Source organism: Populus nigra, chromosome 15 (genome assembly GCF_951802175.1).
Source record: "Populus nigra chromosome 15, ddPopNigr1.1, whole genome shotgun sequence".
Classification (NCBI taxonomy): Eukaryota; Viridiplantae; Streptophyta; class Magnoliopsida; order Malpighiales; family Salicaceae; genus Populus; species Populus nigra.
In genome coordinates this window covers 13,790,974-13,807,009 of record NC_084866.1, presented here as the reverse complement: position 1 = coordinate 13,807,009, position 16,036 = coordinate 13,790,974, and the positions used below count along the sequence as shown (strand labels likewise).

General features: G+C 34.7%; 2 protein-coding genes and 1 pseudogene across 2 annotated transcripts; all 3 read right to left on the bottom strand.

Annotated features, from left to right (window-relative positions):
- Positions 1–5,379: 5,379 nt before the first annotated feature.
- On the bottom strand, positions 5,380–7,295 carry LOC133673731 (beta-amyrin 28-monooxygenase-like). The gene is made up of 3 exons (XM_062094605.1): positions 6,321–7,295; positions 5,986–6,173; positions 5,380–5,749 (listed from the first exon to the last, which is right to left on the bottom strand). The coding sequence occupies exons 1-3, from the start codon at positions 7,267–7,269 to the stop codon at positions 5,450–5,452; spliced, it is 1,437 nt and encodes a 478-aa protein (XP_061950589.1). The 5' UTR covers positions 7,270–7,295; the 3' UTR covers positions 5,380–5,449.
- A 1,110-nt stretch (positions 7,296–8,405) lies between these two features.
- Positions 8,406–11,632, bottom strand: LOC133674863 (probable serine/threonine-protein kinase PIX13). Its single transcript, XM_062096144.1, has 6 exons — positions 11,089–11,632; positions 10,486–10,895; positions 9,794–9,929; positions 9,528–9,667; positions 9,180–9,303; positions 8,406–9,077 (listed from the first exon to the last, which is right to left on the bottom strand). Exons 1-6 carry the CDS (start codon positions 11,216–11,218, stop codon positions 8,752–8,754), a joined length of 1,266 nt encoding a protein of 421 aa, XP_061952128.1. The 5' UTR covers positions 11,219–11,632; the 3' UTR covers positions 8,406–8,751.
- Positions 11,633–12,202: 570 nt separating this feature from the next.
- LOC133674007 (probable serine/threonine-protein kinase PIX13) lies at positions 12,203–14,879 on the bottom strand (annotated as a pseudogene).
- Positions 14,880–16,036: the final 1,157 nt, after the last annotated feature.

Sequence of the window (16,036 nt, the reverse complement as noted above, 5' to 3'; positions counted from 1 at the left end):
AATTGAATCTTGCTTCTATTTGTCAATTATGTGATTTTGGTGATTATTTAGTCATTTTTTCTTCTTCCTTTTAATGTGTACAAGATCTGCAGTTTCAGAAACTGATTGGAACAGATCATAGGGAGAATGGACTATATATTTTGGATGAGTTAAAAGTATTAGTTATCGCTGCTGCTGCTGCTACTGTTGATTTCTCTTCTTTTTGTTTGAGTCCTTCATCTTCTAGTTTTTATTTATGACATTCTTGTTTAGGTCATGTTTCATCTTCTCGTTTGAGATTTTTGGCATCCACATGAGCTTTAAGAAATTTACAAACTATGATATTTCTGATTGTAGTGAATGTAAATTGACAAAATTTTCTACTTTACCTTTTAATCGAAGTATTTATATTTATTCTTCATCATTTGACTTGATTCATTTTGATGTATAGGGATCTTCTATTGTTGCCACAAAAGGAGAGTCTTGATATTATGCTTTATTTATTGATGATCATACTTGTTATTGTTGGGTTTATTTAATAAAACATTGTTCTGAATTCATTGAGATATATACAGCCTTTTGAGCTCTTGTCAAAACTCAATATTCAATAAGTTGTCTTCTTGATCTGCTATTTGTGTCTTTCTAGGTTATGGTGAAGGTAAAAAAAGGTATCGTTATTTTGATCCAATAACTCAGAAACTTTATGTCTCTTCATGTTGTTTTTCTTGATCATATATCTTTTTTTTCTATTTCATCCACTACTCATAGCTTGACTAGACCTGATTTTATTCGTATAGATCCCTTTTCTGAGGATTCTAATAGTTTATCATCTCATGTTCAAGACTAATCTATTGAACGATACAACACTAGATTGGTTGTAAAAGGATACTCTTAACAGTATGGTATGGATTATGAGAAGATATTTGCCCTAGTTGTAAAAATGACTACTATTCGTACTCTTATTGTCGTAGCTTTGGTTCGCCAATGACATATCTCTCAACTTGATGTTAAAAATACCTTCTTGAATGGAGATTTTTAAGAAGAAGTTCATATAACGCCTCCTCCTGGTGTTTCACATGACTTTGGGCATATTTGTAAGCTAAAGAAAACATTATATGGTCTCAAACAAGCACCTCATGCTTGGTTTGAGAAATTTTCTATTGTGATCTCATCTCTTGAATTTGTTTCTAGTATTCATGATTATGCTCTTTTTATTAAATACACTGATGCAGGTCGTATCATTTTGTCGTTATATGTTGATGACATGATTATTACTAGTGATGACATTAATGATATCTCAATTTTGAATACAGAGTGGACTAGACAGTTTGAAATGAAGGATTTGGGTTATCTTTGATATTTCCTGGATATTGAGGTAACTTACTCACCCAAAGGTTACCTTCTTTCTTAGTCTAAATATGTTGCAGATATTTTTAAGCGGGTTGCACTTACTAATAACAAGATTGTAGATACTCTCATTGAGGTTAACATAAGGTATTCTTCTTCTGATGTTATACCTTTGACAGATCCTACTTTATACTGTACTATTGTTGGGGGCTTGGTATATCTCACCATTACTCGTTTAAATATTGCATGTATTGTTCATGTTGTTGTTTCTCCTACTACTGTTCACTAGGTAGTTGTTCTTCGTATTTTGCGATATCTTCATGGTATAGTCTTTCAGAGTCTTTTACTCCCATTCACCTTTTTCTTGGAGCTACATGTATACTCTGATGTTGATCATGACAGTGATCTCACATATCGCAAGTCTGTTATTGGTTTCTATATTTTTTTAGGTGATACTCTTATTTATTGGAAGAGTAAGAAACAATCTATTATTTCCCAATCCTCAACCAAAGTAGAATATCATGTTATTGCATCTACTACCAAAGAGATTGTTTGGTTACGTTGGTTACTTGCGGATATAAGACTTTCACTTTTTCATCTTACTCTTACGTATTGTGACAACCAGAGTTTTATTCAGATTACTCATAATTCGGTTTTTCATGAACGAACTAAGCACATTGATATTAATTGTCATCTTACTCATCATCATCTCAAGCATGACACCATTAATTTATCGTTTATTTCTTCTTCCTTACAGATTGTAAATTTCTTTACCAAGTCGCGTTTCATTTCTCATTTTTTTCTAGTTGGCAAACTCTCGATACTTGTAGCCGTCATATCATGAATTTGAGAGGAGATGTTAAATAATATATATATCTTATTTTATTTATTAAGGATATAATAGTAATTTTAGTCAAATCTATATATAATCTTTTTGTATTTAGATTAAAAATTGCACATGAGTATAAAGAAATTAATAAGAACTATAGTCTCCTTTTCTTTTGTATTTTTATTTGTTTTGTGTTAATTTGGGTTGTTTTAACACTGAATGATCACATGCTAATCTTTTACTATTGAACCAAATGAAAAGCCTTGCGCGCATATACATACATATATATATATATATACATACATATATATATATATATACATATATATATATATATTAGGTGGATTGGTCCAAGCTCTACAAAAGATCACTCCCAATCCAATCATTAAATTGCATTTAAATTTTGCCAGGAGCTCCGTCGGGGTCAGAGAAAGAGGCAGGGGCGGGGGCAGCATCTGAGGGAGGAGGGGGATCAACAGGGGTTGGATTTGACTTATCAGAAGTCCGATTGAAGCAAATCCCCATCAAAAGAATTGTATCTTCGTTGAATCAACAATGACTTTGATGATTTCGTACAGAGGGCAGTTGGGCTTCTGTCATTTCTAATAAAAACAATTTGTCTCAAATCTAAGGTCCCAACAACCAAATTTTGTAAGTCGTTAGCTTTAAAGCCATTAATTGAGTAGAAAAGGCCCGACCACTGGAACCAGCTCCGTGCTGGATTAATTTGTGTTTTTAAAAAATTTTAATTTTTTTTATTTAAAATTAATATTTTTAAATTATTTTATACGCTGATTTTAAAAATAATTTTTATAAAATAAAAAATTATTATTTTAATATATTTCTAAATAAAAAAATATTTTAAAAAATAACCACAATGATAGATGCAAATACTCTTTAAAAGTATGTTTTATCACTGTGGTTATACCAATATTTGCTATTCTTAAATTTTTTAAAAATTAATTTTTTATATTATTTTGATATTAAGAAGTTATTTCAAAGCATTTGTAAATTACACTTAGAATCAGAATCTCTCAATCCCTTTTCTGCTAGGAATTTGACAAGTCCTCCTCCACATCTATTTCTTTCCTCAATCATGAAATATTAAGGTAAGAATTAAAAGAAAAGGATAATAAAAAAGGAAATCAAAACATTTAGATAAACTATTTATATAGGTATTGATCATCTAATTATTATTTATTATTCAATAAAAATCAAAATTATATATATAAATTTATATCAATATTAAGATATGTATATATCATATTGTATTAAAAAAACAAAAATATGCAACTAATATATCTATATGGTATAAATATACATTTCATGTTAAGTTTGGGCAGATTTCTAGTCGATTTTGATAATATTCATATCATATTCATGACCTATTGTATTAGGTAATCATAAAAAAATATTGATCCGTTTGGGTTGGTATCTATTGAGTTTGGATTAAATTATCATGCATAGCGTTGATAGATAAAATTATTTATTCATATGGATATCTATTATCTATAACTATTTATTATTAAATAAAAATAAATTAACTATTATATAAATTTTAAGTGTGTGTTTATATCAAATTATTAAACTATATATATATATATATTGGGTTAAATTTGGGCAAGTTTCAGGTATATTTTGGTAACATTCATACATTACTCACTATGCATTGGGTAAAGTAACTAAAAAAAACCAATCAATTTAGGACAGGGAGGATTGCGTCGAGTCGATATCCGCCGGGTTCAGATTAAATTGCAATCAATAATGTTAATGAATAAAATTAAAAACCAGATTGAATTATGAAAAAGATAAAAATAAAATAAAAGGCAATCTAAACAATGAGAACCAAACTTGAAATGATAAATAAATAAAATTAAATGATGAGGGACAAGATTGAAAAAAAAAAAGTGTCTTGAAGAGTGTGAGCTTCTTCCACTCACTACCACGTGTGTTTGCACGCGCCACCTAGTTTTTCTTTCTAAATATATCTTATGTATATCAAAATACTCAATTGCCCCTAACTTTAATTGACTATTATATAAAAGTCAAAGTGAAATGATAAAAATACTCCCATATCCAAGTTCAAGAAAAACAAAAATGCAAGGGTAGCTAAGTAATTATGTTGTTCAACAAAAACTAAAAAACTGAAAACACCCCTTGCGCAGAGGATATAATATTTGTTTTTTAAAGGTAGATTAGTAATTCTAGTGTGCAATAAAAACATGAAGAGACTGATCTACCCCAGGCAACTTGTAATGCCATTTAAACCCCATGGAAATACAATTTCGCCGCTGAAACTCAGCATCTCCCTTGCAATTGTAGAGGGTAAAATCATCAGTGCACTGCAATTCATAGTGTACCGGGCCTTGCTACACAGTAAAAGATTGAGTAGATTTTTTTTTATTTTACTTTTGTTTTTATTTTAATCTGTTCTCCAATTGATACGAGTCCTTTCATTAAAAAAAAAAACTTGAAAATCGAATTAGACCCACCATTTGATATGAATCACTCGTACCAAATATAGCAATCTCTATAATCGAACAGCAACATAATTAGACCCAGCAGTCAATTCTAAGAATCCTGTATGGTGGTCCAATTTTCGCCCTATTCTGCAAGCAATCTCAGATCTTTATATAGATTAGAGGGATAGGTCCAAGCTCTACATAGAGATCACTTTCAATACAATCATTGAACTGTACTTAAATTTTGCCAAGAGATTCGGGCTAGCTGGCTTTGCTGGCTCACATCCAGAAGTCATTCCAAAAAGACTCAGACATGCTGCTTAATTTAGTTTCATTATTCTCCTCTTTAATTTTGGATTTTTAACCTTAATTTTAGATTTTATGTTTATTTTCCCATCAGATTAGGAATTCTGATTTTGCTTCCTTGCAAGTTCGATTTTAAACTTATTTAAAGGATGGGTTTTTTTTTTAATAAGTAGACTAATAATACAAGTTTTAGACCCTATTTGTTTTTATATTTGTGTTTTAATTTTTTTTTTAAATTAATATTTTTTAGTGTTTTTATATTATTTTAATATGTTAATATTAAAAATAATTTTTAAAAAATAAAAAAATTATTTTAATATATTTTTAAATAAAAATATTTTAAAAATAATTATTACCATGTTCTGAAACACAATCGCACTCTCATGGGTGGTTGTTGGGAACGAAGATGGACTTATTTATTACTCTCTTTTTTTTAAAAAAAAAAAAACAGAGACTAACAAGAAGAAGAAAAATTAAAAGAGGTCATCCCGGCCAGCATGATGACGATATTTTGCGTCATCTAATTTCAAGCTTTGTGAGGAAGCAGACGAACTGGAAGTCCCATTTCTGGTTTTGGCGTTGGATCGAATACTATCTTCTCATCGAGAATCAATCTTTCAAATTTGAACCTCTTCACCAAGTTATGCATGAAAACAAGAATTTCTAATCGAGCATATTCATTTCCAGGGCACATCCTTGGTCCTCCGCCAAACGGAATAAACGTGTAAGGAGCTGGTCCTTTCCCTTCAAATCTACTGGGATCGAACTTCTCAGGCTCAGAAAAGTACTCAGGATTTTTATGCGTTGAGCTTGCACTCCAATACAACTACAAGAACAATTTGTCAATTCAAAATTAGCACGGCCATGCTCCTGCTCAATGCTTGGTTGACATTGAAAAGTGCTTGAAACAAAAAAATGGGAGAAGTCAGTCTCTAGATTATGATAAATTCTCATTGATACAAATGAATTGGCATTTAGGCCCATGTGCCACTAAGAGTATATGATTGGAAAAACAATACATTGAAAATGGACTAAATGATTTACAGTGAGAAAATGACTTGCCTTCCAGCCCTTCGGGATGGCGAAACCGTTGAATGTGAAGTCCTTGATGGCTTCTTTGAAGTTACCAATAAACGGTGGTGAGAGTCTCAACGTTTCACAAGCTACATTCCATGAATATTTCATCTTTTGAATGTCATCCCAATTCAACAACTCACCGGGTGCTTTGGATTTAGTGATCTCAGCTTGCTCTATCAAATTGTTTACATTTAAACAAGTTAGCTCTGGTCATAATGAAAATCTAATATTGACTTATTGAATAGCTATAGCACATTGGTTCCCCAAAACAACGTCAAAAATTCCAGGAAAGACTGCAAGAAGAGAAAGTTGACAGTTACCCTTGTAAACTGCTTCATAGATATGAGGCATCTCGGCAAGATATTTGACAATGAAAGTACAAGCAGTACCAGTGCTATCATGTGCACCCAACAGTAATGCAATAATCTTGTCAGCAATCTCCACCTCATTCATGTACTGTCCATCCGCATCATTGCTTAGCAGCATGTGTGACAATATGTCTTGGGTTGGGGATGCCTTTCCTTCTGCAAGATCCTTCTTTCTTTGCCTGATAATGGCCAAAAGCTCAATTCTGATTAACTTTGTGGCCTTGATGGCTCGATTAAATGGAGTTCCAGGAAAAGCAATGGGGATGGTAAAAATACCAGAGGTTATATGGTTGAATGGGTGGGAAAATCTGGCTATGTGGCTGGGATCTTCAATACTTAGAAACAAGCGGCAAGCCAACTCGAATGTGTAGCTTTTTGCCAGAGGGAAGACGACCACCTCTGCTTTGTTTCCCCACTCCGAGGCAAAGTGTCTTTTGGTAACCATATCCATGGTACCTATATACCTCCGCAAGGCCTCAGGTTTCAGGAATGGAGGGAACAGCCTCCGCATTCTTTTGGCTTCTTCTTTGGGTGACGTTTCTACTGCAGATGGAAATATCTTGTTTACAAATTCAGGCCACCATGTTTCAACAAGTCTGTTCTCATTGGAGAATAAGAACTTGTTTCCCGCAACACCATTTAACATCACTACAGGCTGGAGAAAAAGATTTGTTTTGAATGTTTCCGATGAATATCTCCGAATGCGATCGAATATGAAGTTTTCTGGGCAACCTTTCCATCCTTTTGACAGGAAATCTAGGCTCTCTCCCACAAAAGGGAGGCCTAGATTGCCTGGAGGAAGGTTAGGGAGTTTATCGTGGTATCTGTGCTTGTAAATTATGGCAATGAGGGAGAGAATGATGGAGACAAAGAGGAGAAGGATGAAATAGAGAGTCTCCATTTCTTGAAAGTACTGCAACTTGTTGCAGCTTCTTTGGTGCAGACATGTTCTTAATGGATGGCCTATATATATTACGCAGACAACAAATCCTTTGGTTGCGTTTAGAGACACACCATTCACATGCCAATGACAAAAAATTTTGTCGGCAATGAAAAATTACAACAATTTAAAATAAAATTCATTTTATTTAAGATTGTCAACAATGAAAACGTGAATCATAATTACAACAATTTGAAATAAAATTCATAAACTAAATAATAAAAAATAAAAATCATAATTACAACAATTCCTGTATTAGTTTCATTGACTCGAAAGAAACTCGTCTTGAAATTCAAATCTTAGTTGGAAACCATCAATATCTTTCACAGTAGACACTTCTAACATAACTTTCTTAGGTCGAAACCTTTGAAAATCATCCTTCTAATATATATATATATATATATATATATATATATATATATTAGGTCTATTAATTAAATATTGGATCGCTTGCACAAACAACAACCACAATAAATACACTCGTGTTGTGATGCCATGAGACGTGTTGTTGAATAATATAAAGTGAGGTAATCTTCATTTCATAAAATATAATTAACAAATATACTTTATTTATTTTTAAAAAAATTTTATTAAATAAAGAGGTCTTGAGTTCAAGTTACTCATATGCCTGGGACAGCATAATTATGGCTATAGTCTTACTTCTTTTTTCTTTATCTTTTTTTTAATGATAATCGGTACTTTATGGAAATAGTAGAGAAAAACTCCATGCATGCAAGGCCATAAAGATTGTGGCTGCTTGTATATAAAAGGAAAAAAAATTATTTTCATGTTTTTTTTTCTCATTTGAAAAACAGTAAAAAACTTGTAAAGAAAATCTATGAAGAACATCTAAAATGTGTTTTCTAAACTTAATATAAATTTGGAAAACTAGTTCTCTAATTTTTTAGATGAAGAAATGCTGCATTTGAATAAAAATTCTCAATTTTTCTTATTTCTGACCTCCACATTTTCAGAGATGCATCCAAGCATAGCACAGGACAGGAATCTATTATGGTCAGCAGCCCAATAGACTTGAGAATCCATTCTGCTGATTCGCAAACAGAAAGTATCAGCAAATATTATACTGGAAAAAAACAGAATCAGAAGCTGCAAAAACCTTGAAAGACAAGAAAACAGATACAATTATTTGACTGGTATGAACTCGTTTCTGACTGTGGTATAAGTTGGAAGACACAGAATATTATCAGAAGCATTATAGGAAAAAGACATGTGAAAAGTAAAAATGAATCTCAGCATGCACCGGAACTTGTTCAACGGCATGGAGAAAAGGGCTCGAGCATCCAAACATGGAAACAACATAAGAACCTCAGCGGACATCTTTCACTGTAAATGAGGATCAAAACCTGCAACAACGAGATATTCCTTCCAGCTCTGTTCAAGCGAAGGATCGGCCAGGTTCACAAGGAACCTACTAGAATGAATTTACATCTTCTTGGTTTCTTGAGATTTTACTATCCCTTCCAACATGTCAGACACTTCTTTCATCGATGGACGGAATTGCGGTTCATCACAAAGACAAGGAACAGCAATTAAAGCCATTCTTGAAGCTAGTCTGGGAGGATACTTCCCCTCCAACCTGGGGTCCATTATATGCTTCAGCTGGCTTCTTTCTGATAGTTTTGGTTTGATCCATTTCACTAGGTTATGTTGCGCAGGTGGACGATTTATATCAATTACCCGTAGGCCTGTCAGCATCTCGACCAAAACAACTCCAAAACTATATACATCACTTTTTATGTACAGTTTCCCTGATATCAGATAACATAAATCACGGTAGAGTCTAAATTATCAAAGTAGTGCATATAATCTGAACATAGAGACATCCAAGTTTGAAGGATGCAAGAAATTACCATTACGAACATACTCAGGAGCAGCATAACCCTTTGTGCCAACAACTTGTCCCGTTATGTAGGAGTCCCCGGTAGCGGGAGCCCATTTCGCCAAGCCAAAGTCTGATATCTTTGGAGCATATGACTAAAGAAACATAAAAATAGAATGAATTGCAAAATTACAATGTTCATGGAACTTAATTGCATTTTCTTTAAGGTTTCTAATGCGACTAGAAGGGACTGTATGAAAAACGATGAACACTAATGCAAAATTATCTATGTAAGCATGTTAAAAGAAATCAAATCCCATTAACGGGACTTCGGTTCTTTTGCGTTTCAAGAAAGTAATCTAGATATACAGATCGTTACCTCATCAAGCAGTATATTGGAGGACTTGAAATCTCTGAAAATTATTGGCTTCTCCAATGTATGCAAGTAATTCAGGCCTTGAGCCATTCCTGTAGCAATTTTAGCCCTTTCTTCCCATGGAATCAGCCTTTTTGAGCCCTCTGCAAAGCATCATGCAGAGCATTGAGAACAAAATTCATTGTATGCAAGATCAGGAAGTGTGTGCACATACTTGGTCAAATGACAACGATTAAGATTGTCATAGATTATTTCCTAGTGGTTCTTACTTCCAAAGAGATGATAATTTAAGCTTCCTTTTTGCATGAATTCATATGCAATTAGATACTCTTCCTTTTCTCGACAGTATCCCACTAGTTTCACGATGTTTGGATGAGAAAGCCTTGCTAAGAAACCAACCTCTGCCTTCAGAAAGAAAAGAAGACCGAATAAGAAACAAGAGTCTGGTACCTGGAGAATACTTCGGGCAGTCCCTCGTACGAACGTGAAACAATCTAGTCAATCAATCATGACCATAATTACCAAACCTGGTGTCAACCTGGAGCCTGGCCGAGTTGGTTTTGTTTTTGGACTAAGTTGGGAGCTTACCTCATCAAACTTGGGTGATCTATAGTGAACTCAAAAGTTTCTTTTTTTTTTTTAATTTTTATCCAAAACAATGTCGTTTCAGTTTTTAAAAAAACTTTTTTACATTTCTTGAAAAAAATTGAAAGATAGTTTTAAATAGACTCGGTGACTCACAGGTTGACCCGACCAACACAATTGGGTCAGGTTGATAACTATGATCTTGACATGGTTTACATCTATGGATTGGCAGGATTGCCATATCATTCTTACGAGTGAATGTCCGAAATATTTCCCCTTAATCACTTGGGATAACAAATGTACTAAGATTGTCAATGTCTTTTACAATTGCAGAATCATAAATATAATTTCTATATATGCCAAATAATCTAATTACCTGCCATTGCCGATATCCTTGCTTGCTGCTTGCATCCAATCTCTTGACAGCAATGGGCCATTTCCTGGTATCCTGTGACGGTACCTTCTCCTTGAGCCAACCCTTGTAAACATTTCCAAAACCTCCCTTTCCCAACACAATATCACTTCTAAAATTGAAAGTTGCAGCTTTCAGTTGATCAAATGTGAAAGCTCTAACCTTTAAGTCTGAAGCACTTCCACCATCTGGAAGAGCTCCATCATCTGGAAGAAAACCACCATCTATTTCAGGTAAGAACTCATTGTCCTCACCCCAAATAGCTGCAAGAACACCACTTGCTTGAGACAACCAAACAGTAAAGTTGGTGGTTGCCATGGAGAACCAATTGGAGCCAGAAATATATCCAGTTCCACCAAGAAAAGATATACCACCTGATCACACATAAAAATATATGAATTATGAGACTTTAAATTGAATAAGAGCAGTGGAAGTCGAAAAATTCAGAACTGAAGACGAGCAAAAAGAATATAAGGCCATGTCAAATGCTAAACGAAGATGAATGGCATATTCCTGCCACTAAAGAACTAGAAAAAAATAACTTGTGAGATTTGTTGCTGAACTTACCATCTTTAAGATTATCAATCGTGCTAGGGGCAGGGTCTGGGTCTGGGATTGGTTCAAGAACTGGATCTCCGGCTGCTGAAGCTATGGCTTGATTTGACTTACCAGATAAACAACTCCAGAAGTTCCCCATCAAATAATTCTTCCTTTGAAGAATAAAGAATCAACTACGTGAGAGGGATGGATGGAGGGACGGTGGGAGGGAGAAGGTGTTGACTTTGAGATGTCTGCTGAAATGGCAGGGGATTTGTCTTCCAGTCTGTCGTTTATTTTAGTATGAGAAATCTGTTTTCTGAAACGAAAAAAGGAAAAGAAACAAAGAACTACATTGACCTAGGTAGCCAGCTACTCGTTAACGTGTTAGGCAGTCGCTGAAACTCTAGAAAAATTATTTGAAAAATAAAAGAAGAGGATCATTGTTCTGGCATTATGAGGTGCTTGAGAATATGGAAATGGATGTTGAGTTATTTTTCTATGACAGGGTTTGGTCCTAAGAGGAGAGCTCGGTGGTTATTTTCACGATCTTTAGATTTGTCATTTGCTACCACCTCAACCCTCCAAAGTTCAACCACCTTCACCACCACCACCACCATCTTAAAACAAAATGAGGTGGTCTGCTTTGTTAATCTGAGCGCAGCAAAGCTGGACTTAAAATGCATGTATAGAACTCAGAGGTAACTATTGAAGGATCATTTTTTGCCAGCAATTACTATGACCGCTGATGCACTAATACTTTGTTTTCCTGTCTCTTTTTAAGATTTGGGATATTCAATCTTTCATTCAACATTAAAATTTAAGTTGTCAAGTGGAGTTTTAAGATATAATTTATATTATTCTCTAACATAATTTTTTAAGCAAAGACCCTTTAAGCTTGGAAGTTGCAAACTCATATTATCATGTACTATTAATTAATTTTAATGGGAAGAAAAAATGGAGTTGTGATTTTAGATTGATTGGTCATTAAAGCTACGGTACAAATGAGAAAATAAGAATCAGTGAACACAGTAAAGTGATGGAGATCACAGTACACAAATCTGAACAATTAGACATTAGCAGATAGGTCCAGAAGTTCAACAATGCTAGTACTCAAAACCAGCATGCATGTAGGATTTAAACAGGCAGCAAAAAAGCCACGCTATAACGGGAAGCGGGCCAGAATCTATTCCACTGATCCACAAACAGGAAGTCACAATCTGAAATATACTGGCAAAAAAAGAGAGTAGAATCTAAACAGGCAGCTGCATAATTTAACACAATCAGAACCATCAGAACCTCCTCGACAGAGAAGAAAGTAGATACAACCATTTGGCTGATATAAACTGGAGAAAAGTAGCATCAGTACAGGAAAATGACATTTTGGAGGTAAAAGAGAACCGTAGCATGGACAGAAGCTTCTTCAACAGCAGCAAGAAAAGGGCTTAAGCATATATACGAACATGGCCAAAGAATTAAGGCCTCCAGAACATCTTTCATTGTAAATGAGAATCAAACTTGCAGCATCCCCTTGTGTTTAGACTAGAAAACTTCATAGTAAATGAGAATCAAACCACTAATTAAACTTTCCCATGTGCTTCAGTCCATCTGACATTTTAAAGTGGATGATAACGATCCAGCTTGATTTATTGAAGTCCAGCTTCAATTCATTACAATGTCTCCACAGCTAGTATCTTTCAATATTCTCATCAACTACGAAAAGAAAGTATAGCTATCTTCCTATAACAATCCAGCTTGATAAGTCCAGCTTCAATTCGCTCCAATGTCTCTGCAACCTGTTTCATTGATGGCCGATAGCAGTAATATTCATCAAGACATAGAACAGCAAGTAAAGCTATTTTTGAAGCTTGTTTCATGGGATACTTCCCTCAAGCCTGGGGTCAATAACATGTTTCAAATGGTTTTTCTCTGGAAGTTTTGGTTAGAGCCATCTTACCAGGTTTCGCTGTCCAAGTGGACGTCTTTTATCAATTGCCCGCAAGCCTGTTAACATCTCTACCAGGACAACTCCAAAACTATACACATTACTTTTTACATAGAGTTGACCTGATCAATCAAGTAAGATTAACGTCATATGTAGTCTAAAAGTAGGTTTAGCATAAAGGAGTGAAAATGAAAAATCTTCATTCAAACATAGAGACATGTGATTTTACATGAAATTACCGTTGTCAGCGTACTCAGGAGCAACATAACCAGTCGTGCCCACAACATGTCCTCTTTTGCTAAAATTACCAGCTGTGTGTTCCCACTTTGCCAAGCAAAAGTCTGATATCTTCGGAGCATGACTTCAGAAAAATTCAAGTTAGATTAATTTAAGTGTTCTTGAATCACTGAGTTCAATTTTCTGAAAGACAGATTCTTTTTGTCGGATCATAATTCTGAGAAACTGATGAAGGGTGGAGAAAAAATAATCAATCACAAATGAACAAGTTTTAGCCTGTTGAATTCAGGCACAATGAGTTCCTTGATGGTTATCTAGAATCTAGATAGCACTTTACCTCATCAAGTAATACAATTGAGGACTTGAAATCTCTAAAAACTATTGGTTTCTCCATTGTGTGCAAGTAAGACAAGCCTTGAGCCATTCCTATTGCAATCTTAACCCTTGCTGTCCATGGAAGCAAGCGATTAGAACCCTCTGACCAAACAAAATATGCTGCAAGGAAGTATGAAATCAACAAGTTCGTGCATAAGCAGTTATGTAGATTCTCACAAGAAAATCAGTGGTCATTTCAGCTCTTACTTCCAAATAAATGGTAATTTAAGCTGCCCTTGGACATGAACTCATAGACAATCAGGAACTCCTAATTTTCTCGACAGTAACCCACCAGCTTTACATTGTTTGAACCAGCCACTGTCTGTACCAATTAAATATAATGACCGTAAAGCACCATAATGGATTAGCTTACTTGAAAAGTAAAAATACTTTAGCATGCATGCTTGAGGTTGTATTGTTTGACCTGACAAAGAACCACTCAACTTAAAAGTTTAAAATATTAGGTGAGGTATAACATGTACTAGGCAAAGAAAACATACTGTAGTAACGAACAGAATAGAATTACCCGCCATTGTCGAATTCCTTGCTTGCTGCTTGAATCCAATCTCTTGACAGCAATAGGCCACTTCTTGATACACTGAGAAGGCACCTTCTCCTTGAGCCAACCCTTATAAACACTTCCAAAACCTCCTTTTCCATGCACCAAGTCACTTCTAAAATTGAAGGTTGCAGCTTTCAGTTGTGCAAACGTGAAAGCTCTCAACTTTGAGTCTGGGGCACTGCCCCCATCAGGAAGAGCCTCATCATCCAGTGCAGGTAACAAATAATTTTCCTCACCCCAAATTGCTGCAATAGCACCACTTGCTTGAGAAAACCAAGCAGAAAGATCAGTGCTTGCTATGGAGAGCCAGTTGGTGCCAGAGAAATTGCTACCAAGAAAAGATATATCACCTGTTCACACATAAAAATTACAAACCATGAAACTTAGAAATGAAGTATGCTCCCTCCTTTTCAAGGCCTTGTATAGCAAAAATATCAAGAATCTAGTCCTAGCACGGGCGGTATAGAAAAGCAGTTTGAGAATACCTCTAAGAGCAAAACCAACATAGAGAGGGGGAAAATTTGTGTGATCCAGTGTAAACTTACCATCTATGAGATTGCCAATTGTACTAGGGACTTTTGGTTCATCTGGGATTGGTTCAACCGTGCTAGGGGATGGATCAGGGTCTGGAATTGGAGCTTTGGCTGCTGGGACTAGGGCTTAATTTGACTTACCAGCAATACAACTCCAAAAGTTCCCCATCAGAGAATTAATCTTTCTTAGAAAAACGAAAAATCAGTGCTATGAGAGGCAGAAAGGGAGGGAGGGAGGGAGGGAGAAGGAGTTGACTTCTTTATTTGACTCTCAGGAATTTGTTTTTTGAAGTAAATGGCGGCAACAACATGTTTTCCAGCCTGTACTATTCCCTTTTGCTCTTGTATTTCTTTAAAATTTCCAGGAAATGAAACAAAACAATAAAATAAGAACCTTATTAATTATTTTATACACCTAATCATTAAGCTAATTTCCCAAGTTCAGTTATTTTCTGAGCTTGAAAAATCTTTGAGAATATGATCCTATTCTGGTATTTTGAGAGGTATCTGAAAATATGAACATGTGCTCAGATCTCTGAAACCAAATTTGGTCCTGTTCTGTTGTTTTCAGATCTTCAAAAGCTAAAAAAGATCCCATTTTTCCATGGTTGAATCACTTGCAAAAAAAGAATATTTGGGAACTTTATTTCAATGACTTAATTAATGTGTGGAAGAGTTCCATTTTAGGAAGCAAGAAAGTCTGCAAAATTAAAAAAGAGACGGATGCTTTGATTTCGAGAACAGCTTCAAATGAAGAGCTGAATGGTTTTGAATTTTATTGTGCATCATTTACATAAGAAATTGCAGTTTATATATTGACATTACTGAAAAAATTGAAAGCAGTCTCTCCAAACTAAACCTCATGCAAAGTTCCTGGCAATAATCGTATTGAAAATTATGGGTATTTTCATCAAACATTTTATTTGGCACGACCAGATCTCTTTTTTAACTTAGACTTGTGTATGTGAGGCTTTCCACATGCTCCAATAGCAACAGATCTATATCCGACTATTCAAAAACCCCTACATCAGTATATCAGAAATAACCTTGCACTAGAAAAGATTCCACGCTTTTGGCTTCTTCCTTGACAAAGTGCAAGATAAATATGCACAAGTTGTTGATGAGTCAGTTCAGAGGTATGGAGCTACTACCTTTACCAACGTCTCAAGAACTTCCATCATTGATGGCTGGAAAGAGTTAAGACATCTAAATGCAACATAGCTATTTCTGAAGCTTGTTCAATAGAATATTTTCCCTCCAACTTCGGGTCCCTTGCGCGTTTCAACTTGTGTTTCTCGTACAGTTGTGGTCTTGTCCATTCAACTA